The 25,083-nt window shown below is 45.1% G+C and overlaps 2 protein-coding genes across 8 annotated transcripts in view; one reads left to right on the top strand and one right to left on the bottom strand.

Moving 5' to 3' along the window:
* The window catches only part of WNK1 (WNK lysine deficient protein kinase 1), a 95,779-nt gene extending 85,200 nt beyond the window's left edge, over positions 1-10,579 (top strand). For all 4 annotated transcript variants that reach the window (XM_056508606.1, XM_056508630.1, XM_056508621.1 and 1 more), the window contains 3 exons: positions 897-1,091; positions 7,506-7,687; positions 7,935-10,579. In XM_056508606.1, the coding sequence (XP_056364581.1) occupies positions 897-1,091; positions 7,506-7,687; positions 7,935-8,249 (692 nt within the window). In that variant the 3' untranslated portion in view covers positions 8,250-10,579. The remainder of the gene's footprint in view (positions 1-896; positions 1,092-7,505; positions 7,688-7,934) is intronic.
* Positions 9,529-25,061, bottom strand: RAD52 (RAD52 homolog, DNA repair protein). 4 transcript variants are annotated; one of them, XM_056508644.1, is made up of 13 exons: positions 24,979-25,061; positions 24,443-24,591; positions 19,484-19,572; positions 18,081-18,182; positions 17,425-17,518; positions 16,194-16,261; positions 15,832-15,950; positions 15,674-15,749; positions 14,598-14,797; positions 14,262-14,398; positions 13,584-13,664; positions 12,842-13,069; positions 9,529-12,601 (listed from the first exon to the last, which is right to left on the bottom strand). In XM_056508644.1, the coding sequence occupies exons 3-13, from the start codon at positions 19,568-19,570 to the stop codon at positions 12,543-12,545; spliced, it is 1,251 nt and encodes a 416-aa protein (XP_056364619.1). In that variant the 5' UTR covers positions 19,571-19,572; positions 24,443-24,591; positions 24,979-25,061; the 3' UTR covers positions 9,529-12,542. The 4 variants fall into 4 exon arrangements, with proteins under 4 accessions (XP_056364619.1, XP_056364639.1, XP_056364630.1 ...); XM_056508664.1 differs by having other exon boundaries at positions 11,813-12,601; positions 14,598-14,794; XM_056508655.1 differs by lacking the exon at positions 24,443-24,591 and having other exon boundaries at positions 11,813-12,601.
* Between the last annotated feature and the right edge of the window lie 22 nt (positions 25,062-25,083).

Here is a 25,083-nt window from a genome sequence, read left to right as displayed (position 1 = left end):
TCTGTGTCTCTTCTTTTGAGGTGTGTGTGTGTGTACCTGTTCCTCCCTGGATTTCTTTTATAATTTTTGAAATTACTTTTGCTGTTTGGCAAGTCTTGCCTGGGACTTTTTCAGTCCACTGATACGTGCTGTGACATTGTTCTGTAAGAGCAATTTTAAAGTTGTGCTTTGTATTTTTTAGATATTAGTCATTGGGCTCTTACTAGGAAGAAAAGTGTAAATTACAGTATGGTAGAAAACTTTGTTTTTTAAAGATATACTCTGCTTGTTCCCTCCTGAAACTGATTTTGCAGAGATTTTTTTTTTCCTAATTGAGTACCATTTAAGCATGATATTACTAGTGTCCTTACACTGCAGAAACTCACAGTTGATGCATGTTAAAATAGTGGCTTTTGAAAATGGATTTGAAGATTGTTGTACTTACAAATTGAGAATCAGTTTCAGTTGTCAAGGCTTCCTTTCTTACCAAGACCATTTTTCTAATAAACAGAACTCAGGAATTTGTTCTGTTTACTGGCTGAGTGATGTGGGTGACAGATACTCTCTGGGTAATGGGAAATGTTTCTCTAATCCTGTAGCAGGAGCAAACAATGCTGGAGGGCCAGCAGTGCCAGCAGAAATACTTGATACTGCTTCTTGCGTATTCACTTTGTTAATTCCATGTCATGCTGAGATTTCTGTATCCAGTCACCCCGGCTGCTCATTTCTGTTTTGCTGTGTAATAGAGGAGCTCTGTGAGCACATAAACCAGCACAGAGTTGTCTTAAAACTGAAGCATTTTTCTGGTCTCACTGCTTTCTCAAACTGGAGTAGTTTCCTTCTCTTGCCTTGATTATGCTTGACCAGGTTCAAAAATGGATGGAAACCAAAACTTTTTGCTTTCCTTTTTCCTCTAGGTAACCTGTCAGCTCAAAGTGCACCATCAGTCTTGCCCCCTCAGCAGACCCTTCATCCTCCTGGCAGTGTGCCAGAGACAGGGCAGAACCATTTGTTACAGCCCCTCAAACCTTCACCTTCCAGTGAAAATCTCTACTCTGCCTTCACCAGTGATGGTGCCCTCTCGGTACCGAGCCTTTCTGCGCCAGGCCAAGGTAAGACTCCAAATGCAGTCGGTGTAATTAGCACTGGAAATGAATGACTGACTTCATAACGCTGGATTTTAATGGTGTGAAGTAGCTTTGGGGTCCCCAGCCTATGTGTGAAGCCTGATAAGGATGTTGCTTGCAGCTGGATTTGTAGCTTCTCACTCAGGTGAAGTGTGAGGTGGCTGAAGGTCTGAAACCTCAAGGACAGCACAAGAGAGTGCAGTGGGAGTGGTGGCAGCGAAGTTCTGCTGACGTGGGAAAGGTGTTGGCTCAGAGGAAAAGAGACAGATGAGATTGGGGGCTTGGAAATCAGAATTGAGGAGGGGGCAGAGCAGGTTTGATGTCAACAGATAAACGAAATGGTTGGAAGTTTCCAAAGACTTGGAGTCTTAGTCCTTTCAGACTTCCTAACTGGTTTAGCTGTTTCTGTCAATGGAGTTTTTAACAGTAAAAGGTAAAAAAAGGCTCATGTTCTTTAATTGTGCATTATCCTGGAAGGAAGAGTCAGTGTAGGAAGATGAAATGGTGGGAGTAGTGAATTGTTTATGTACTCAGGTTTCTCAAGTTGTGGGTTGTTGTTATTAGTATGTTATTAATATGTTATCAAGTAATTTCTCAGGCACAGCTCTGATTTGTTCAGTAAGGAGGGCTTGTTTTGCTTGTCATTAAGGGGATAATTCCTTTACTTATCTGAATTTAGCTGTTCTAGATTTCTTCCCCTTGCACATCAGGCATTTTGGAGCTACTTGAATCATCTCCCTTCATCTAGAGTTGTGCAGTACCATTTAATAATTGGGTACTTTTGCCAGAATTTGGCTTTGCTGCAGATTGCCCCTTTATGGTTGGGTTATGTGCTGGGGAGTAGCAGTGCAAACTTGTTCTCCTGTCTGGAGGTGCTGGAGGGAATCTCTTCACTCTGTAAATTGTCTCTGTGCTCCTCAGTCCACACTTGGAGATGTATTCTTGTGTGTCGTGATTGCATTTCACCCTTCCAACTTCAAGTTGCTAACATCTTGTAGTGGTGTTCTGTCTCTCCTCCTCTCCTCTCTCTGTTCTCCCCGTTCTTGTTTTCTCACAGGCTGTGCGAAGTTTAACTGTGCATCTGAGAGAGTGACCTTCAAGCCTGGTGGCAGGAGGACCCGATTTCTGAGTACGCCCTGCTTGGCTCTTTGTGTGTAACACCTTTACTCCTTCCTTGTCTGCTTTTTGTTTCATCTTTTTTGGGTTTTGTTTCTGCTGCTTGGATCTGTTTCATGCAGCCCATCCTCATCTGCCACCTTGTATTCCCTCCCATCCTATGGCTCAGCTGCTCTTAGCACACCTTTAGAAGTTTGGGTTCTCATGTTGGGTGTTCTCTGCTGTTAAACTCACTGTAACAAGCACTCATTTTCCCTAAACCTTTAGAGAAGACTTTCAGAACAGCTCAGTGAAATGACACAAACTGGGAAGACTTAGCAAGGCCCATTGGTAATTTTGCTTCAGCACATGTTAGACAACATGAGACTTGTAAGGAGGTAATCTGTCTGTTGGGAGAGTGAGGAAGATTTGTTCTCCAGGTTATCCCTTAGCTGGACACTGCAGCACAAGTTGGATGGGTGTCCCCATGCTCTCAGCTCCAGAGCTGGTGACAGTGCAGAGCTTTGATGCCATCTGTAGGCAGCTGGTAGTGATGACTTGTGTTCATTAACACATGGCTAGCTAAAGATCCAAGTGTTAAATGGGTTTTAAAACAATTAGAGAATAAATCCAACCAAACTCAAAAGAACCTTATGGGCTCAGGTTTAGAAGTTTTTCCTGTGAATTGGAGATACATTAAATGTAAAACAAATAGTAGTACAGGTGGGTAAATACACATTTTCAGACATTCTGTCAGCCCTCACAAGCTAGCTTGCAGCTCTTCTCAGAATCTTCTCATTTGTACTTACATTAGGCCAGACTTACAAGAGAGCCTCAAACTTCTGATGTGGCTTGAAATAACACTATGCTTGAGCCAAGGCTGCTGGTGTGATGCTTTTTATTGAGAGTGCTGCAATATCTCCCATGCTGCTTCTGCAGGCTGCACCCTTTAAATGTCTGACATTTGTTTCATGTGAGGAAGTTTGGAGTGCTGTCAGGAGCCCTCCCTTCACTGCACTGCATGGCAGTACCACACATCTGCATCATCTGTCTGGCTGTGCTTGGCAGGGGCTCAGCTGAGCCAGAGCTGTGTGTGGGAGCTGAGCCTGGCCTTCTGCAGAGACAGCTGCAGTGCCACCAGCCCCATCCTCTGAGAAAGGAAGGGAGGCAGAGGGAGGGAAACTCTTCCTGGCTGTTCAGTTTTGCACTAACTCTCTCCCACTTCACTGGATTTGGGATCTAAGAACTAAAATTATCTAATTTTTCAAATTTAGCAGCTTTAAATGTTTTTGCTGTGTATATTAACATGCAGATGTGCACTGACACCTGCTCTTTCAAGATTTAATGTTCCTTTCTGGGAAGAAGTTAAATTCATACCAAAGCTAACTTAAAATTGTTAGTCTGGCCTGTCCTTTTTTGGGGGAAGGGAATATGAAGAACAGCCAGTCTGTTTCTAGAATTGACATTGAATTGAATATATGAGAGTATAATTTACTTCCAAGGCCTTGGCTTGCTGTAAAATGGCCATCATCTAGCTATAAGAGTACTTTGGCATGTGTATCTCTTGCTTTTGGGACTGATGCTAAGGAAAACACACTCCTTTTGAAAGGAGTGTTGTAGCTGTCCTGTAGAAGCAGGTAATACTCAGCATGGCTCAGCTTGGCCTGGCTCTTGGCTTGCTGCAGGCTGCTTGCTTCCTGGAGCCTTGTCCTTGAAGTGCTGTTGCAGACTGCTGTGGGAGTGACAGCTGGAGAACAACTGGGCTGGAATCAGTGGTGTTGAGGAAACAGTGCAGTGATTGATGCTTTCAACTGTGCAGCTGGAGAAACAGAGTGGTACAGCTTGGCAGGGAATGTCTAAACTGTTTTCACACATCTGAGAAGGAGGATGACAAACTAAAAGCACTTGACCTATCAAATCTGTTGCTGGTTGAAATTTGGTAATTGTAAAATGCTTCCTACGTCCTGGCAAAAATGGAAGATATACTTGCTTTTCCTTTTGTGATAACAGCCACTGTTGTGACTGTGTGATAACAGTTGTGACCTCAGTGTCTCCTGACATTCTTCCCAATTATTTGGGAATCATGATGGATAAATGTAGGAGGCTGGGCCTCCTCTCTTTGTGATTAAACTGTCAGATGAGTCTTTGAGTTTGTCTAGAATGTCCCCGTAATGACTGTTAAAGCCCTGCTGTGCTGTGTCCTCTGTTTCTCACCAAGCTTTTTTGTAATGTTTCCTGATACTAAACATTTCTCACTGTTTCTCTTATCTTTAACAAATTACTCTCTCTTTGTGCTTCAGGGAAGATGGTGAAAAAAGTCTGTCCTTGCAACCAGCTCTGTAGTAATTATCTTATTTCTGTTATCTCCAATTCCTGATTGTAAATCTATTCATCAGCTTTTCCTGGTCACTGAAGCCTTATGTCCCTGACTCTGTCTCCAGCACAGCATCTGTGTGTCTGTGTTATGCCCTCTAATGTGTGCTCTGTCCTTAGTACATTGACTAGTCTGGTGCTGCTCTTGCAGCCAGGTGGAGGCAGGCAGAGCCTCCCCTTCCCTGTGCAGCCCTGCTCTCCCTAACAAGAGCAGCATCAGGGTCAGTTGCTCACTGTAATGTGCTGGAGTTGTACTCAGAGCAGCTGCTTGCTGTGGGATTTGATGGGGCTTGTCACCTCAGTGGTGGATCCAATTGCAGGCACTCCTCCAACGTTTTAAAAGCCTGAGAGTAAGCCATCAGATAGCTCCAGTGTGTCTCCCAAAGCAAGAGATGTTCAGAAAAGCCTGTGTGTGCACATGTCATTTAAGACTGATTTAAAGGTGTCATTTGACTGTGGTTTATGGAGGGGGAGGGCAGAATGAAGGCATTCTAGGTAGTGGGCTGGAGAGAGAGAGCCTGTTCCACTTGAGATCCCCGTGGCAGAGCAGAACTGGGGACGGCTGCTGTGACCGAGCAGGAATGTGGGGGTTCTTTCCATGGAATGCTGCACTTGCTTTTTGAAGCACTTGCTTTTCAGCCTCTTGTGGATGGCAGTTTCTGCAGGCAGTGTGTGTGTCAGAGTTAAATCTGAAACTCCTGAGAAGTCAGTTTTAAATGGACATCAGGTGAGAGCTCAGCTCTGATGCTGTAGGCTGGTATGCCTGTGATCTGAGACAGGAGCTCCCTGACAAAGTCACTTTGGGAGACAAAGGTCTGGCAGCCTTTGTCATCCTAAACTAATCTAGTTCTTTAGAAAACTCTCTCCTAAGTGATCTTACATCTCTTCAGCTGAATGTTCTGTAGTATATGCCTCAGTCAACTCTCCCCCTTCCATAGCCTGAGGAAGCTTTCCAGGGTAGGTCCAGGATGCAGAGTACTTAGTGATTAAAGTGGAAATGTGAAACTGCACAAGTGGATGCTGGCCATCCTGAAGAGGATGAGAGCAAGTGTGTCAATTCCTGCATGAACCCTCATGGTGGAATGTGATTATTATTGGTTTTGGCAGTGTTCCCCCTCACCCAAGTACCTCTTCCATGCTTTTGCCTCATTTGTATTTAACTTCACCTTTCACATCATTGCTCTTATTAAATGATTGTATCCAGAGCCTTTTCCAAGTGATGCATGCTTAAGGTTCTTGTTACTTCACAGCAGACTTTCCTTGCACCACACAGTGTTCCTGCTCCTCTCCATCAGTGCTCCAGCCTCACTCCCTGCTCAGGGAACCTTTTTCTTCCCCTGCTGTGTGTTCTGGCATGTGTCTGCCCCCACTAACACCTCCTGTGGGCACCCATCCCAGGAGCCATTCCCATGCTTGAGCTGGAACTGGAGGGATGGATCCATGTCCTTCCCTCCTCAGCACTACCAGAGGCAGTAACACTTTGTTTATTTGTCCTGCATAGTAAGTATGTCACCTTCCTAATCCACTCCTCAGTACGAAACATTCCTGCAGGGGTTTGGAACCAGTTCTTTCTATGATAAAGTGGTGGCAAGGAATGTGGCTGATGGCCAAGGGAAAGTGGGACAGATGAAGGAACTGCCAGGCAAGAGACAGTGACTCTGTTATTTGGCCTTTGCAGTAGAGATGTGGTGTTCATTGCTGGCATTTCTGTGATCCACCTCTAAATAGCTTCCCTCCAGAAATGCCTGCCATAAACTCAGGTTTTCATGGATTTCCCAGGTGGAATAGGTGAGGATAAGTGCTAGCAAGCAGTGCTGTCTTTAGCCCTGCTGATGCTGTTTTTGTTGTTGCATCTGCCCTAGTGGTTAACTGGCACTTCCATGTCTGTAAATGAGGATACTTTGCCATACTGCTGGGAATTTAGGATCCTAGGTAATACAGGATTTCTTTGCTTCATGTTATGAGGTCTGGCATTTAAAACCCTAGGTTGGAGTGCAGTTGCTTGTTTATAAATGTGAGGGGCATAGGAAGGCTGTCCAGAACAAAGCTGCTAGGTTGGCTTTCCCCCCCACAGGATATCATGTTCAACAAGCTTTCTAGCAGAACTGAAACCTGGCATTTATGTCAAGGGGTTTTGTGTTCTTGCAGTGCAAAGAGAAACCTGTCAGAGCTTGTCTGAGGAATACTCTCACTTCTGCCTTCTTTAAGCTGTTTTAGTTGTTTGCATCTCAAATGCTTCTTATTCTGACTTAGGAAATCTGAACATAACAGCAAAAAATGCTTTTAGAGGCAAAAACCAAAATTTAATGCAGTGCAGACTTTCTCTGCTGATCCTGACTGTTTGGTGGATGAAGACAGTCCCATCTGTTTATCCTCAAGAACATAAGTATGGCAGCTATTGGAAACAACAGTTGCTGCTTCTGACTGGGGCTTTTTTTTTTTTGTTTTTTGATTTTTTGGATTTGTTTTTTGTTTTTGTAAATTGGGTGAGTTTTTCTCTTCACAAAGCGGAGATAATTTGCTACAGAGCAGCTGGTGATGCTGATTTTACTGCTCCTTACTCAGCATCCAGCATTGTCCCCCAAGGTGGAATTGACCTGTGCCAGTAGTGATTGCTGCTGATTAAAAGGTGTAGGATGAGAGCCATGTGCCTCTGTCATTCAGTGCTGAAATCTAATGTCCTTTTTCTTCTATGAACACCTGTAGGCTGCTACCACTCCCCCTTTAGGATGATATCTGTGAAACACTCTGAATCTGAGAAAATGCCTGTAGGAGCCCTTGCAGTTCCCACTTCAGTGTGTCCTGGAATTGAAGCTCAGAATTAATCTGCATGGCAGTTTAACTCTTGGTGTGCCATTACCACAGTTACTCAGTGCACTGGACACAGCTCAGTGCTGAGCCAGGTGGTGATGGCTGTGTTTGTGTTTGTAGGGACCAGCAGCACCAACACAGTGGGGGCTGCAGTGAACAGCCAGGCCCCCCAGAGCCAGCCCATGGCCTCCAGCCGCAAGGGCACCTTCACCGACGACCTGCACAAGCTGGTGGACAACTGGGCCCGGGACGCCATGAACCTGTCTGGCAAGAAAGTTGGCAAGGGGCACAGCAGCTACGAGGTGAGGGGTGATGAGGGGTGACCTCTGGGGGCTTGTGGTGAGATGTGGGTGTCCTTCTGTCTCCCTGGGGTTCAAACACAGCTGGGCAGCAGCTCTGGAATGCGTGGAGGATGGCTGCTCTGGGAGGGAGGGTGAAACTAAAGGGGAGGGCCATTTGTCCTTGGAAATACCCATTGGGAGTGGGTTGGACTGGTGGTTTTTAAAGCACAGTTGTGTAACTTGTCTTGGTGATTGGATTACCTTTCAGGGCCCTGGAATGGCAAGAAAATTCTCGGCCCCAGGTCAGCTGTGTATCTCGATGGCATCTTCCCTGGGTGCTACGCCCATCCCTGCAGCATCAGCTACCTCTTTAGGTCCCTTCAGCAAGGCCATGTGCCCCCCGCAGCAGTACGGTTACCCAGCAGCCTCCTTCCCCCCGCCCTGGAGCGGCCCAGGGGGGCCAGCACAGCCACAGCTCGGCCAGTTCCAGCCCGTGGGGGCCACCTCTTTGCAAAGCTTCAACATCAGCAACTTGCAGAAGTCTGTCAGCAACCCTCCAGGCTCCAACCTGCGGACCACTTAGCCACGCTCGGAGCCCCGCTGGCTGCGCCTGGGGACAGGAGCTGGGGAGGGAGATGGGCCTCTATCAATACTAGTGCTGCAATGAACTGGTAGCTTGCCAGACTGGGAATGAATTTCTCTTTTCCTACCATTGCTGTCAACTCTGTAGCGGGAGTTTCCCCACACGCTCGGAAGGGGGAGGAGGATGATGAGCATCCTTGTGATGGGACAGAGCTTTTCACTGAGGGGCTGCTCTCGTGTGCAACGAGAGCTGCGAGGAGAAGCCCTGGGTCAGTTCATACAGTCTTGCTGTAAAATTTTCCTGGTGGGAGAGCTGAACCCAGCATGAGGCTCTAGCATGCTTCTCGCCTCTTCCTGGAGAACCAAGAGCAGGAAAAAGCTGTCCAAATCCCCCTCCTCTCCCTCTCCCCAGTCAATCGTATCTGGCTCTGAAATGATGGGGCACACGAATGGACTTGTGGTGCAGCCCATGCTTGATAGGTCATTACTGCTTTAAGTAAGATATTAACAGCTTTGACTGCAGCATTAGAGCAATTTAAATTGTTAAAAAAAAATTTTAAAAGTTCCCTGCGGACATGTACTTACCATCAGTTTTGATGTGGAAACACTGTGATATATAAATGTTGTTGGACAACAGTAGTTTAAAAATGAGTGGAATATAGAGGGTTAAAAAAGTTAAAAAGAAAAAAACGGGAAAAAAAGCTAGCTATATCCTTATACTTATTGGAGACACTTTAACTTTTTCCTTTGTATTTTCATTGTATTAGATAAATAAATGTGAATGTAAAATTGTATAAATTAATGTACTTGAATACTTGTCTGTTCTCCCAGTATGCTTGCTGGATATTTTAGTGCCTTGGACTTCTCTTGCTTCTGCAGTTTAGCGTCGTCTTCCCAGCAGAGCCCAGGTGGGCAGAGGGCGAGGTGAGGGCAGGGTGTGTGTGCAGGGGAGGGCACCGCGCGCGGCCGGAGCCGTTCTGGTGTGGGGAAACTCGTGCAGGCAGAGCTGAGGTGTGGGGTGACAGGGCCAGGTGGGCTGGGACAGGGGGATGCAGGTGAAGCTAAAACGAGACTTAACCAATATTGGCTCTGGAGGCAGGAGGGCTGGGTCAGGAACGGAGAGAGGAGGGGAGAACGTGTGTCTTTGGGAAAGGCCCGACTTAAGATGCAATTTGACTCCACCTGCAAAGTGGTAAAGATGTTTGGTCAGGATGTGGCTTGAGGGAGAGGTGCCATTGCTCGTTGGCATGGGCTTGTCTGCTGGGATTGCTTTTCTTACCTTTGTTTTTTTTGGTAAAATTCATTTAAGCCAGGAACAGACTGTCCTGGTGCAACGTCCATTGCCGGCAATGGATGTACTTGAAACAGCCGGCATCAAGAAGTTTCCTCTGTCTGTCTTGGAGGATTTACAATTTTGTTCACTCTTAACAAATTTCAAGCTGGTACCAGGACTGTCACTGTCTGTCACTTGTCACCTCTTAGTACCTGTACTGTATCTTCTGCTTTGGTCATTCTCCCTTTTCCTATTTAAGAAATACTGGTTTCCTCTTCAAAGTCGAAATAATACCAGCCAGTATTTATGTAGTGCTGCAGAAAGCTGTGAAGGATGAGGGTGCAGCTTTCCTGGTGCTTGGGAGCAGCTCACCAGCATCCTGGAGGCTGGTGCATCACAGGGTGTTACTTGTCCATGTTTGTTTTAATCTCAGAGCCTGTTCCCTGCTGGGGCCTTAACAGGGAGTTTTTGTGTCTGCAGATGTTCTCACTCTTCCTTTTTCACAAAGAAACGAGATGCTTTGTGCTCCTGTCCCTCGTTTTGCAGCAGTTGTGGCAGCAGGGCAGGCCCAGAGGAGAGGAGGGGCTCCAGGGGGAGCAGGAGAGCAGCGAGCCCGGGGCTGAGCCAGGCAGGAATCTCTGGAAGGATGGATGGATGGATGCAGGGAAACAAGAGCAGGGACAGAGCTGAGGCAGTAATGAGACAAGGGCAATATTCGTGGCAGAGGAGCTGGTCAGCTGGATGCAGCACATGGTTATTTAAATTTGATCTAATAAGTTTGAGGTCGTTTTTTCACTTAATGTTATGCAAGAACTGGTTTTATTTACCATTGATTTTTTTTTTTTTTTCTCCCTCCCTCTCCTCCTGTGGATGAATAACTGAAGTCTAGAGGAATAAACTAATGCTACTGAACTGTTAAATTATTTTGTTTAATATTACACTTTGAGTATCTTTTTCCACATAAAATCTGTTTCTGAATTACAAGCGTTTTCTTTACATTATTTAACAATGTACACTGTAAAAATAAAAATAAAAAAAATAAAATTAATTGAAACTTTGGGCTTCCCTGGCTGTAGTCAGTTGTGTTTTCCACAGTTGGTGGAAGCAGAGGTGGAGGGAGGGAGGGAGTGGCCTGTGCTTGCTTGTAGCACTGAGGGATGAGCGGGGTGTTTCTGGGCTGGATGTGAGCAGGGACAAGGGACTCCTCAGCCACCTTGAAAACGGGAATTCAGTCCTCGGGTTGCAACTGGAACGGTCAAGAGTGAACAACTTCCCCTCGCCATTCCCAACTGCAGACTTGCAGGAATTTGGTATTTCTAAACACTAATTGCTGCGGCATTTCTTTCCATTTTAAGCACAGCTTCTGTTATGAGTCATGCTGCGCAAGCCTCCGAGGGAAAAAAAAGCTCCCAGTGTAAGTTTTCCTGCCCTTTTCAAAGGGACCAATCCCGAGAGGCTCATGGCAGTGACTTTATTAGGGGAGGCACCGCAATATTTGCAGTTTCCAGAGCCAACAAGCTGAGGCCGTTACGTTTCTGTTTCAGACTTTGGAATTTTTTTCATTGTGAAGGTTTGGGGCAGTTTGAATTCAGTAATTGGGAAGGTCTGCAGGCTCCCTTCCTAGCAGGTATATGGTTTCAACAGCGAGGGTATGACTCAAACATGTGGAATGTGCTTCTTCCCTGAGCTTTTCTGAAGGCAGCGCTGAATTGGCCAGGAGCAAGCACGGGGAAATGTGGAACTGTTTTCTAGATGTAATCTATTACTGTCAATTACAGCTTGTCCTGTCTTTCCACGCTGAAGCCAATCCTGCTCTTTGTCCTGGACAGTAGAGTATCTTTTAAGGGAAAAGGACTGATTAAGTGATGAAGGCAGAGTAGGAGGAAGAGGAATAAATGCTGAATATTCCAAATGTCTTTACAGTTAGATCAGTGAGGCAAACCATGGGAGTAAGATCCCATTTGAGGCCTGAAATTGATGTCAGGGTTGGTTTGTGTAAATTTTCCTGGTTTTCCTCGAACTTCCAGATGTGGCATCACTCTTGCCTCCCCCCATGGCCTCCTGGGGACAGCGGCACTCCTGCCAGCAGAGCTGAGCCCTGCCGTGGTGCCGCCCGGAACTGCAGGGACCAGAACCGGCCAGCCCAGAGCCCCTCCCTTTCCTGCACCGAGCTGCTCCAGGTGGAGGGAGTGTTCTTCCAGTACAGCTTACAAATTCTTCCTTTGGCCTGCTCATTAGGACCGAGCAGCTTTTGGCTTTGCTGCGGCCTCTGACCCCCTGCGAGGTTTCTGTTTGCCCATCCCAAAGTGCTGCCCCTTCAGCAGGGAAGGAGGTGGAGTGGCTGCAGGGCAGAGAGGCACCAACAGCTCCCAGCGGGGTTTGTTTTTCAAATTCATGTTTATTTCTGTATTGAAAGGGGTTGAAACTTACTTAAAAACATCAGTGCAGCTCCAGAGGATTGGAGGAGGCACGGGGCTGGGGCTGCCGTGTGCGGGCTGGCAGCAGCCCCGGCACGTTCCTGCCCTGGGGCACAGGCTGGGGAATGGGAACAGGCTCGGAACAGCCTCAGGAACTGGGGCTCTGCCCCTGCAGACGCGGCAAAGGGCGGGGCTGCACCTCAGCCACAGCCACAGCTTGTCCCTTCTGTCCCCTGGCCACGACCCCCCTGCTCCCCATCCTACTAAAAATCTCTCATCTCTGTGCTGGAATGCAGCATTGAGGGAGAGACAAGCTATGAATTACAGCTCATTTTTAACAATCCATTCTGGTACAATTTACAGGTAATATCCACTTGTAATACGGCATGTCTCGTGCTGCAGAGCACAAATAATGGCATGGTTGTAAAAAAAGGAATCTGAAATACATAATAACTAAGAGTACATGAAGTTCTTGCTGATTGTGTGAAACTCTTCTCTGTTGCTTCACCATAATGTACAGCAGAGTCCGTGTGACACAATTTGGAAAGCCAGCTGCAGCCCTGTGATGTAATCCATGACAGAGGCACAGGTGCCACGAGGTGCCTCACACAGGTTCCAGCTTCCTTTTCTTCAAGCTCTGATTTCTCCCGAGTGGGCTGCACCCTGCCACACAGGGAGAAAGTGAGAAATGGATTTTTTTTTTTTCCTCTAAATGTGTTCCTCAATTCTTTTTCTAGCTCTTCCTTGATGGGACAGCAGGATGGGAAAAAGCAGTTTTCCAAGACCACTGTCCCAGCATCTGCAGCCAGGTCCAAAAGAAAGGAGTGTTTCTCCCCCTGGACATTCCCAATCTCCCAAGAGCCCCTGTGAAGGCAGAGCTCAGTCCCTTGTGGCAGCACGTACCTGGGGTGTGCTGGTGGGCACAGCTGGTGCTGGGGGCTGCAGCAGGGGGCTGCAGCTGTGCCAGCCTGGCAGCAGCTCTGTGCTGGCTCCCCCTGCGGGGTGTCCTGCTGTGGGAGCCCCTCTGCTGATGGCCGTGGGGTGTCCTGGGTGCCTGCTGTGCAGCTGAGGAGGGCTCTGCTATTTTGGCACCCATGACCTCCAAGGGGATGTCCCAAAGTTCAGGATCATCTGGAAGGAATGAGAAGGGGATCCATGACACAGTACTGTACTACAGGAGTGGCAGTAGCTCCAAGACCAGCACATTCTTTTCCTACAAGCAGTGACCACTATAAAATTTAAACTGTAAAGCATCTCTTATGTCAGTGTGCAGCAGGCTCCTGCCCCTTGTGCTCTGGACTTCAGCAGTGTGCAGGCACCACAGTGTGTGACCCAAAGATCCAGGTTATATTGAGAAAAGGCACACCTCAAATTCCCCCCAACTTCTGTGTTGTGCAGTATCACCTCAGGAAAAGGGTTTAGCAATAGGTGTAACAGCTCTGCTGAAGAGCTTAAGTGTGAAACTCCCCACAGTGATGGATTTCATCTCCCTGCCACTCGGGCAAAGTTCGCATTGTTAAGGTCAGAATCACACACTTGTGTCATTCCAGTTCTTCAGAGCTTTCACCTTTCTACTGTATTCTGAATTAACCTGGTTTAAGTGCCAATGACTGAACACTTTATTGCTCATCACTCTTTGGCTGACCTGCAAAGAACTCCTCTTCTATCACCAGCTCCTGTTGCACTTCTGCTGCAGTGCTGTGCTCCACAGCAGGATCAGATGTTGCTGCAAGGAGGCAAGACAAGAAGAGGTTAATACCAGAAATACAGAAACACTCTTTGGCTCCTTCCTAGCAGAGCACAAGTCTGAAATGACAGCCAGTACTGCCACCAGGTACCATCTTTTCTCCTACAGCTGGCTAAGGCTTGGAAGCAGAATGTGGGAAGTAATATTGTGTACCTGATGACATCTGATGAGCAACTGTGCTACTTTGCTGTGGTTTTCAGCCTGTCCATCTCCATTTCCTGGTACTACATGGCCCCAGAGCCAAGGCCATGGACTAGTAGCTCAGGCAATGAGTATTTGCTGACAGCTACCACAGCCAGGTGCTGCAGCCTCAGCTTGGATGCAGCATGTTGATGGTGCTGGCAACAGCTGCTTTAGGGTGGCTGCAAAGTTGCAGATTTAAGGATGCAGGTTTAAGCTGACATTCCTGACACTTTTGGAACACAGAGGGGGAATGTATGACATTGCTCCTGCCTGTGGCCTCAAAGGTGTGTGGATGGCACAGCACATGAGGCTGGCCAGGCTCCTGTGCTGTGGGTAACCTGTGCCTGCCAGCAGCTCTGGTGGGAAGTGCCAGTTTGGAATGCCACTTCTCACCCTGTTTGCTGCTGGGAGTAACTCCTGGCACCTGCTGCTTCTTCTCCATCTGCTCCCGGAACTGCTGCTGCAGCCGCTGCTGGCGCAGCTTCCTCTGGTAAGTGGCATCACACTCCATGGCCAGGGAGTCTGTGCTTCTGTCCTCCCCCAGAAACACAGGGTTAAACAGCACCTCAGCAATTACATTTTGTCAAGAAAAAAATCATTAAGAAATAACAGTAAAGAAAATCCACTAAACTAGTTCTTTACAGCGTCTTTGGAGTTGAGCTGTCTACATGTTTTAAAAGGCCCAATAACTTCAAATACAGCTTAAAAAATGAATTTGTAACAGCTCACCTGGGAGCATTGGGCTGTTTCTGATCTGCTGTCACTACAGCAGCCTCTGTCTGGCCAGGCTTACAGCCAGGTGTCACCTCACAGTGCTGTCTCCCTGCTGTGTTCTGCCTTTCCACATAGCTGCTGTATCTTGCTTTCTCTATTTCAGGCTCATAGTCCTGTATTTTAGCTTTGACCAAGTCTAACTCAGGGGGTACCTGCTAAAGGAGAAAAAAGAAAAGGTTCAGAAATTGCCACCATCAAGTTAATGAAATAAGTACTGGTTAAAAATCTGTTTTGTTTGCTCTAAGTCGAACAGTAAGTTGGAAACCTGAGATGCTGTTTCAGTACCCAGCAGTTCAGTCAGTTAATCATTGAGTTGCTGTGACTTTGTGTTGGTTTAATTGTTCAGTGCTGCAGGGCAGATGGTGAGGTCTCCCCATACTGCTCTGCAAACAAGAACAGGTGATGGATGCAGGATTTTACAGCTTCTCACAGCCCCACAAGGCTCTGCTGAGTGAGTTTGTTTTACCAGTCCACATTCCTGCTTGTGCTAAAGGGCAAGGCCAGCCTTTACTGAGTTCTGAGGAAGGTACACCATTCCTGTTTATTAAAGATGGGATGTTTTGGCTGTGTCACCTTACAGGTTTGTGGCAGTGTCTCTAATGGGCCATGATCCTGGCAAACCAGAGATCTGGGCCATCTTTACCTGGTGAGGTGTCACTTTGGATCTGCTCCTAGTGTTTGACAGGACTGCCTTGCAGCTCTAGGCCTCTAGCAGAGTTTGGCAAGTCCCACTGTGCTTGGAGGTAGCTTTGCTATCAAAGTCCATGGATCAGCAGTTGCAGAAGGCTTCCTTTTCCCTCATCCACAAGGCAGGTCACTGCCCAGAAGCCTCCTGCCCCCAGCTGGTGGGGCCATCCTGCAGTGCCACTTGAGGAACACTCTGCTATGTGTGTGTGAGCTGTTTGTGAGGAAGGCTATTCAGGAGCCCTCAGGAGTGAGAGGCAGTGAGAGCACCCCTGATAAGCTGTGGAAGAGCAGGAGCAGGGGCAGTGGTGTCTGCAGCCCTGCTCTCAGCCCTGCTCTGCAGGTACCTGCCGGGGGAGCTTGTTCACGGCTCGCAGGTAGTCCTTGTCCAGGATGCAGTTCCCAAGAGCATTCCCAAAGCACCTGAGAAACAAGAGGGCTCACTGTGACTGAAAACCCTTCCTTCCCACAGACCTGAAATGTGCAAGTGCTGATCTTCACTTACTTGAGTGCTCTCTTCAGTCCATCTGTTACTGCCTCCTTTCGTGCCTTTTCTAAGGATAAGGCTTTAGACTTCAGGCCTTCACTGACTCCATATCCCACATCTTCATGGTATGACCCATCCTGCAGCACAATTTCAGCTTAAGGGGATTTTATACACGCAGGTGCTGTGCTTTCCCAAGCCTGGTTACTTGCTCTTGGCTGTTTGTTCCACAGCAAGGTCACTGTTTAGGACACCAGCAGGCTCCCTAATGCAGAGCAGTACCTGAGGACTGTGCTCTGACCCATGCAAGGACTTTGATTCACAGCTTCAGGCAATTGCTCAGCTACAGTCAGAGCCAACAAAAAAAAACCAAAACCACCTACCTTAAGCTGAACTTTCACAAAAGCACAGACACCCACATAGAACCTGCCATTGTTGAGGTCAACAAAGTCTGGAAGGAGATATTTTAAGTGTTAATTTATAAAACAATAATGGAAAAGAAACTGTTGTCTATGAAAGTAATTTCTTTCCTATGATCTAGTAGAAGTCTGCAGTTTGCAAATACTTTGCACAAGGTTTTATCATGGAATGCCTGAGTTTCTAAGGAATGACTAGTTATGGCATTATCTGAAAAAGGTAGAAGTTTGAAGGATATCAGTCCTTTCTTGACTGAAAAGAGGGGAAAGAAAACCGTGGTGCAGAATAGATGGAAAGCAATGAAGTAAGTTGTTCTATTTCTAGAATCTATCAGCCTGAGTTAAGAAAAGATTTCTGAAGGTGGGGCAGAAGGAAGAAGGTAATTCAAGCTGCTGCTTTGACCTACTTCAACAACCAGTCTTCAGCATAAGCACAGCAGATCTGCAAATAAGGACAACACTCCTCTGGCAGGTACTATTTCAGCCAATATGGAAGAGGCTGAAGCTTTAAGATCACCTGAATACCATGTTATAGTTGAAAAATTTCCCAAAGTTTTCTGTTGTAAAAACCTCAGTACTATTAGCTAGAAGAGAAATCTGTAGAAGAAGATGAGTCCCTAAAGATTAGGGGAATATTAACTGAGAATATGAACTGGTTAGAGCCTAAAAATTACAGATGAGTATGAAAGTTGGCCCAGGGCTGCTGGGTCCCCATAGAGATCAGAGACTTGATTAGACCAGTTCAAGAATAATCATAAACCCACTCAGAATAATGACTGTGACAGATCTGAAATGAAAACAGAAGTGTGGGAAGATAGATTGAAAGGACAGTACAGAAGGCAATCTCTCCCAATGAATTACAGCTGTACTGATTACTGAGGAGTGGGAGCACCTGTGCCTGCCCAATGAGTTTGGGTGTTAGAAAAGAGTGGGATAGTTGGCCACTAGTCACAGTTGGAGCTTGAGATCCAGAGTCTGCTGGCTGTGCTGTGAGGATGAAGGGACAAGGTTGTGCAAGTGACAGACAAGGTAAGAAGATTTTGTGTTAGGGACAGACAGGGTTGGGTGGCTGGGTAAGGGACAGGCTGGGGATTGCAATTGTGTTCTGTGTGGAAACCCTGGCCCTTATCTGAGTGACTTTTCCTTCACAGTGGAACAAGAGGGAGCAAACATTTCTTTGCCCCCAAGAGGTCCTTACCAACATTCTGCTGAGTGACTGAATGAGCCCAGCCATTGAAGCCAAACATTTCATTGGCCAGACTGATGACCTTGTGACCCTCAATGTAACAGACCTGAAAAGAAAAGAACATACACAAAAATACATATATATATAAATACATAGCCTTGTGCACACATCTCTGCACACTTCATTTTTAACAGAGATCACACATACCCATCTTACACTGAGGAAACCCAGCTAAGTTCAAGGTTCAGATAATGTGAATAAAAGGCTAATGGTGCTTTCTCTTCCAGTAAATGTGGTGAGGATTAATATAACAATAAATATGACTTAATCAACAGAAGACAGAGTGAGCACTAAAGACAGTAAATGCAGCCATTTATATAATGTTTCTTATAGTCCAATTCTGGGAAAAAAAATAGAGAAAACATCTCAGTGTTGTACAAGTAGATAAATACTCCTTTGTAAAGGTTGAAGCACTGAAAAATTAAGTATCTTTTTAAATGCAAAAGGAAAATCTGTGGCTCAATAAAAGCCAGAACTTATGCTGTGCTCACTTTGCATATTAAACTACTAGAGGGAAATTGCCTTGAAACAAAAAAAGGAATATTGTAACAATTTGAACCCTAGTTTTCCTGGCAAAAGTAGAGTTGAAACATGGTGTTTGTTGGTACCTTTTGGCCTCCCCCTGCCTGCCGGCTGCTGATGTAGTCTGGGCCCAGCCTCTGGCGCAGGGCGTGCTGGATGGCTCGGTACTCGCTGGCTGTGTACTGGTACTGGGAGGAACAGCAAAAAAGCAACAATCTCACCTCTGTGTTCCACCTCTAACAGCACTGCTTTATCCCAGCCCTTCCAGCATGTGCATCATCCACTTCTTGGAACTGGGATGGAACAGGCAAGGAAACACCTCAAGGTATGTGCATTAGACTGTTCTTTTTTTCCTCTTACTTTTGATGGGTACAGGCATTAATTACTGAGCTGCAGCAATTATTTTTCATTCATAATCCTAGCCACAAACACACATGTAAATTTCTGTTTTGCTGCTCAAAACATAGCATCTCTGTGACCAACAAGAAAGGTGTATTTAAAGACCCCAACAAAACTGAAGATGAGCTGTTCTCCACTGCCACATGTCACCAGGGCAGGGAGGACAGCAGCTCAGGAAAGCATCAAATAGGAATTTCTTGAGTAATCCAGTTTCTCTGGATGCCTCCATCACTGCTATCATTGGAGAACACCAGCATCATGGGAAGCCTAAAGTGTTATCAGTGTAGGCTTGTCTTAGTAGAAATCCAATTTACAAAATGTAGAAAAGCCTAAATGTATCTTTAAGGATTTGAGAAATAAAAAGCTCGTGTTGTTGCAGCCTGATCATAAATATTGTGTATGCATGTACTGGCTGCCCTTACAATTCAGCTGAACACAGAATCTTCTAGTGTGTTTGTGTGACATATCAATTCCAACTCCTGACAAACCACTCTAATTTGTATTTTGTTCTATTTAAACTTAAAAGTAAAAACTTGATATTTTTCTGATTTAGAATGCAAGCCTGTAACCAAAAAGCATAAGGAAAAAGGGAGGATGCACAAGCTTGTGCCACATTCAAGAACTATGTAGAAATGCCCATCATGGAGAAGATATTTCATCACCAAAAGCTGTATTCAGTCCAGATACAGGTTTTTTTTTTTAATTCAAATTATTTTACAACTTTAAAAAATTAGTTCTAATAGCTGAAAGTAGTTGGCTTTTCTGAACCTGTACTGAGTATATGTGTGAGCATGACTCAGGCCATCTGGGAATAAGAGAGAATAAAAAAACCCACTTTTAAGGTTCAAGGTTTAAAAACCTTTTGAGAAGAATCCAGAGTAATAGATTATAACTATTATATATATAACTATATATAACTATAACTAGAGGTATGTCAAGACTATTGCAGAGAAAAAAAGTGAAGTACAATAGGGTATAGCATGATTGCAGCCTTACTGTACCCAAGTTTAAAAGGAATAAATATGCAGAGCAGATTTCCAGTAGTGTGAGCATGCAGCTTGCAATTCCCTTTTGAGCAAAAGGAACTGACCTGTCCAAAGGAAGCCACTGAGTCCAAAGTGTTGGAGCAGCTGCTGCTGCTGCTGCTCTCACTGTCCTTCCCCTGGCTCTCAGGCATCCCTAGAGATGAGAGAAAATAGAGTGACTGAAGAGAACAGAACTGACAGTGCATATGAAGACATGGCAGAAAGCTTATTCTAAATATCACATTGGTAAAAATTATAAATGTGGTTTTTTTGCTTTTAAGTAAATGTGAAGGCACTGGACCATGGCAGGGAAGGAAAAAGAAAATAATTCCCTCTTTCTGATTCTTCAGCACTGTCTTCTTGGACCTCTTTCAATACCCATTCATACTTTGATAAAAAATAGGGACAACTTTCTAAAACTTTACTCAGCTATGTCAGTTTTATTTCAGATTGCTGTTTTGACTGTAATCACCCTGCCTGGTGCTATATGGTACCACATAAACAGTGCAGAGCTGAAAACCACAGAACTTGGCAGAACTGTAAGAGCTGGTACCAATAATTCAGCAGATGGCACCCTTTTCCAAGCCAGTATCCAGCACTTGCCAGCACTGTACGGCCACTCACTCAGACTTTTGTAGGCAATACAAATACAAGGCAAAATCAGATGTACAAGAGCTGGAGATGGCAAAACAGTTTGAAAAAGCCTAAAATCCTCAGCACAGAGCATGATTTGCCAGTCAGTCAGCACTCTGCTTTGCTAATGCATTCCAGGTGTGGCACTTTTTGAAATAAGTTGTTTTTCCAGTCTCTAAACAAGAAATCCAAAGTTTACTGAGGACTTGGCAAACAATTTTCAGAAAAAGGATGCCAGTTGTTTCCTTGGCAAGTGTGAGCATTGGCAATTATGCCAAGTGCAGCTAAAATTCTCCTTAATTGTGGTTGGCTAGAATTACTCCTCTTTAGTCCCAAACTTGTATAATTGTACAGTGTTCATACACTTGAATGCATTTCAGTCAGAAGTTAGCAGCAATTTGTAAATACATTTGGCTTTGGAAAAGAGCAAATGGAAAGCAACATTACCAGGAGAAACACTTGTGATTTAAGCAGGCTATTTCCTCTGCTCAGCAAAGAGTTCACTGCATGGGGAGGGAGACAATTAGAGAGACATAAATAGAGTGTGTGGCCAAGAAAATTTAAATTTGAACAATACTGTTGCCTGCACTCACACCCCCAAGCTGCCTCAATCAGATTTTAATCACTGTGAGCCCTTGGGAGGAAACAATGACTGAAATGTCACTTGCCTACAAACACTATGACCAATTTATGCAAAGAAGGTGGGTGGCATTTTGAGGCAAAATTGCTTAATACTGGTTTTAGTTAAAGTTCTTCAAGCTTTTATATGGTGTGCACCATTATCAGTGTAAATTTAGTTGTCAGTGGTTATTATTCAAATGATGTGTGAAGGAGACACAGGATGCCAGTTCAGTTTCAGGCTTTACCTGCAGGAGCAGCTTCAGCTGTGAGCCTTGTTCAAACCCAACCCTCCCTCAGAGCAATGTGGGGGGGTTTGCAGCTGGGGAAGTGCAGCACAGCCAAGCCCTGTGTCTCAAAGCAATTGTCTGAGCATTTCAGAGTGACAGAACTTGGGTATCAAAAATTATTAGACTAGGAGCTGGGAAGAGAGAGAAGTCAATTCTGCAAATGGAGCTATAAATCTATCTTGGTGCCAGAGGCAGGGAAGGCAAGGTGCTTCCACTCCTCACTAGAATATTGTTTCCCCATTGCGCTGCCCTCTCCCCACAACGTTTTAACTCACATGAAACATTAATGCTGAAGTAGATAATAAACTATCTCTATAAAGAGCCTTGGACACCCTCTGGGGCCAGGGCTGTGGGATGAAGCTGCCTGACTCATTAACCAGTGTCAAAAAATGCCCTATTTTTGAACCAGAGAGACTAAAAATTAAAGTTTGAATATGCAGGATGATACAAGCAGTTCATCAGTTTAAAGGCACCTAGGAATTATAATTTACTACCTCTGTGGCAATGGGACCATTATTTATTATTTACAGGGTATTCTTTTGAGTTTAGCTGGTAATGTTCTCAGCAAGTTTTCTTGTCACTAAGAGAGTCTACACAAGATTAGAGGTGCTGCACTGTGCTCCAAAACATTGCCTTGACTAACTAGAACAGGTAAAGAAACTTATCAGCTTTTACTACTACCATATTTTGATCTTGTCTTTCAAAATTTCAATACATTAGGTACATAATCAGAAAAAAAACCAACCCCAATCTCTGTCTTGGGAAATTGGAGATGAAATACTGCTTTTCAACAGCACTCTACAAGTAGTTGTTTATTTGCATGGTGGTGAAATTGATCACTGCTGAGAAAAATGTGTATGTACACAAATTGCTGTGCAGGAAATAAACCAGTCTTCCAGAACAGATAATCCTGAATTTAATCTGTTCAAGTATATCTACCTGTGTAGATCAAGTATATCACTGTGGGGCTATGGCAGCAACACCTCATCTGCCATGACTGTGTGCATATAACTTTTAATTTTCCAACATCCTCCCACACTTCCTATCCCACTGCCCATTACTCCCCACAAATTTATTGTGCCCCTAAATCATGTCTTTTCCTATCAGTTCCACTCTGCCTTGACAAACTAGGGTTTTGAGCCATGCCCTGTGCTCTGATCCTGTGTAGGAGTGCCAGTTCCCAGTTCTCCTCACTTGTGAGGTGGAAGGAGGCAGTTTTGCATCACTTCAGAATAGTTTGCATTCCATGCTTTGTGCTTTCTAGTTCAGGCAGTGCTCAGCTAGAGAACATGGCTGTTCCAAGGAATTCATCACAGCATCCCACAAGCTAAGACAGGACTTCAGCACAGGCTGTGAACATCCAGAGGGCTTTTCATTCATCCTCACCCTCTCTATCTGGTAAGCTTCCTTCCCAGACAGGCTTTGGTCTGCTGAGTGAAAATCTTCAACATTCTTTCAATAAATACAATTCCACTGAGCCCAGCAAGAGCAAACAGTTACACAGGCAGCAATAAGAGATTTGGCAAGCACTAAAGATAATGCCACATACTTAACCCAAGGTTTGTACTACTCTAAGAAAACATCCAAAAACCTTTACAAGTTCTATATTTCTGTGGAGTTTTCTTTGCTCTGGGAACCCCAGACTATGTTATAAGTTGATTTACCTGTTATGCAAAGGCTGTTTTAACACAGAGCTGAGATTACCTCTTTCAAATGTAGTGGGGCAATGTTCCTAATCCAGGCCTGTGCTACTCCACAATTTAAAAGGAGTGGAAAACCTGCACACAATATAACTCCCCAGTTTTAATTTCTGATATCATTAGGTAAATAACCTTGATGACTTGATAAAAAAGGTATAAGATAGCATGTCTGAGCTTCCTGCAATGGCTTAAATATATTTGCTTTCAATGCACAAACAAGCACCACTCTGCCAATTCCTGCTCAGCATGTGTCAGGTGGACACCTCCATGCATCCCACGCTGGGATCTGTGTGGCTCCAAAATAAGTGACCCCTTTGATTTATCAGCACTGCTAAGTTTACTCTTGGTGTGTCTAGGATCATGATCCTCCCTGCACTGAACAGAAAACACTAATTCTGGTTCCACTTCTTTAACATTTTAATGAACACAGGGTAAAGCTCTTTCTTCATTACCTTTATGCAATTTTGGAAGAGTAACAGTGCATTTGTGGGGGTGTGTTTCTATTGAAGAATTTTTGGATACACCAAACATCTGAAACAAAGCCTACCTGGTCAATTCCTACATTTTTGGAACACAGGATGAGCAACTCACCTCCTTACTCATTGTCTGTTTCCTGTCATAGCAGCCTTTACACAGCTGCTACAAGCCCACTGAACATCAATGGAAGTTGTTTAGGGCTCTGCTTTCCCAATAATTACAAATCCAGCCCAAACTGCTGAGTTTAGCATGTGTTGTTATGTTTTAGCCTGCATATTTTTCAAATTTTGCTTGTTGTGCCTCCAAACATTTTCTTTAATAGCAGTGGTGTGTGTCAATTACCTCTTTGCTATTTAATTTTGCTGGCTTTGTTGTTTCCAAGTCCATTGCCAATTTTTGCCTTACAAAAAAGCTTCATTAGTTAAAAATGCACCAGCAGCATCCTAGGAAACAGGTCATTCCAAACAGTTATAAATCTGAAATACACTTGCTTTCCAACAATATAAATCCTGTTTAATTTCTCACATTACTTAGTTCCTTTGCATAACCTGCATAAAAAATATTTCATTGACAAATGCACAAATAATCTTTTTGATATTATATTAAAAAAATCCTCATAATAATAAACAGTGATCAAGGTGAAAGAAAAGAGAAACAACTGTCATACTAGTTTTTTTCCAGGTATGAAAGAGTAACACAGTAACAAAACCAAAAGTGAACAATTTGCTTTTCAAGGAGTCTCACATCCATGCAGGCAGAGCAAAAGGAAAGAGCTTTTTTCTGGAGACCAGACCAGGCAGGAATATTACTCAAATATAATAAATTATTTACATGGGCACTTCATTCTAAAAGCCTGTCAGATTGATTTATTGCCACATCATTTATGTACAAGTCACTTCAGTCCTTGCAAGGCAGAGACAGGAGGGTTTTTAACCCAAGAGTGATGGTCTGGGACTTGCAGGGAAAAGCAGCCTGTGAGCAGAGCGCCTGCAGCTTTCCCAAATGCCATTACCAGGCAAGAAATTAATCCAGGCTGGAAACAAAACCATCTGAACTCTGGTGGGAGATCTGTCAAACTGTGCAGCACAAACCCCACGGTGACCACAGCACAGGTGACATTTCTGGCAGCAACACCCTGCTAGGATGACACACTAATTAAGCTGGGATGAAAAACCTAAGGCTCTTAGGCTCCGTTTTGTTCCACTTGCTTATTGTGAAATGAAAAACCATTTACCCTTGAAATTGGCAGGATACTTGAGGTGTGGCCAAGCCAGCAGTATAAATTATCTATTTTTTGGGGGGATACCTTAGACAGAAGGGCTTAGACACTGCAGCACGCACTTCCATACACGATAGGATTCCACAGAAATTAATTTCAAACAGAATCTCTGCTTCTACAGCTGAAAGGGAAGTTCGGCTTCTGGAGACCTCAGTGGATATCAGCCTGCCAAAGGTCTGAATTAGAACACAAATTGTGCTTGTAATATATAAAATGTGATAACATAATAAATATATTATATGGTGAAACAATATAACATAGTTACGATACGAGCTGTACTCATTGCAAGGAGATACTAATTTAAACAATAAGTCATTCCTCGCGTAGCCTGACAGATCTAACCCATTAGCCATAATCTCTCACTTTAGTGTCCCCTGGGAGAAAGGGCTGAGGAAGTCAGTGCTGCTGTTGTCTCCTTACACCCTGAAATCGCAGCAACTCCCCCTTGGCAGGATCCTTGATTCCCCCGGGAAACACCGGCCCCGCTCAGCAGCCGCCCGCGGGGTAGGCCCCGGTTCGGTTCCGGTGCCGGTCCCCGCCCCGCCGGGCCCTGCCCGCCGTACCTGAGCCCCGCCGCGGCCCGTTCGCACTTCCCGCCCGGCTCGGCCGCTACGGCGCCGGAGAGCGGCCAAACTTCCGCGGGGACGCGCGCGGGCGGTGACGCGCGC

The sequence above is a fragment of the Oenanthe melanoleuca genome, chromosome 1A, assembly GCF_029582105.1.
Source record: "Oenanthe melanoleuca isolate GR-GAL-2019-014 chromosome 1A, OMel1.0, whole genome shotgun sequence".
Lineage (NCBI taxonomy): Eukaryota > Metazoa > Chordata > Aves > Passeriformes > Muscicapidae > Oenanthe > Oenanthe melanoleuca.
This window is presented reverse-complemented; position numbering and strand designations above follow the sequence as displayed.

Excerpts from the sequence above, each read along its gene's own strand:
- RAD52 (XM_056508644.1), bottom strand. The coding sequence starts at position 19,570 with ATGCCTGAGAGCCAGGGGAAGGACAGTGAGAGCAGCAGCAGCAGCAGC. Across the intron at positions 14,798-15,673 it reads TGAACAAGCTCCCCCGGCAG|CAGGTACCCCCTGAGTTAGA; the intron begins GTACCTGCAGAG and ends TTTCTCCTTTAG. Across the intron at positions 13,070-13,583 it reads AGAAGAGGAGTTCTTTGCAG|ATGATCCTGAACTTTGGGAC; the intron begins GTCAGCCAAAGA and ends CATTCCTTCCAG.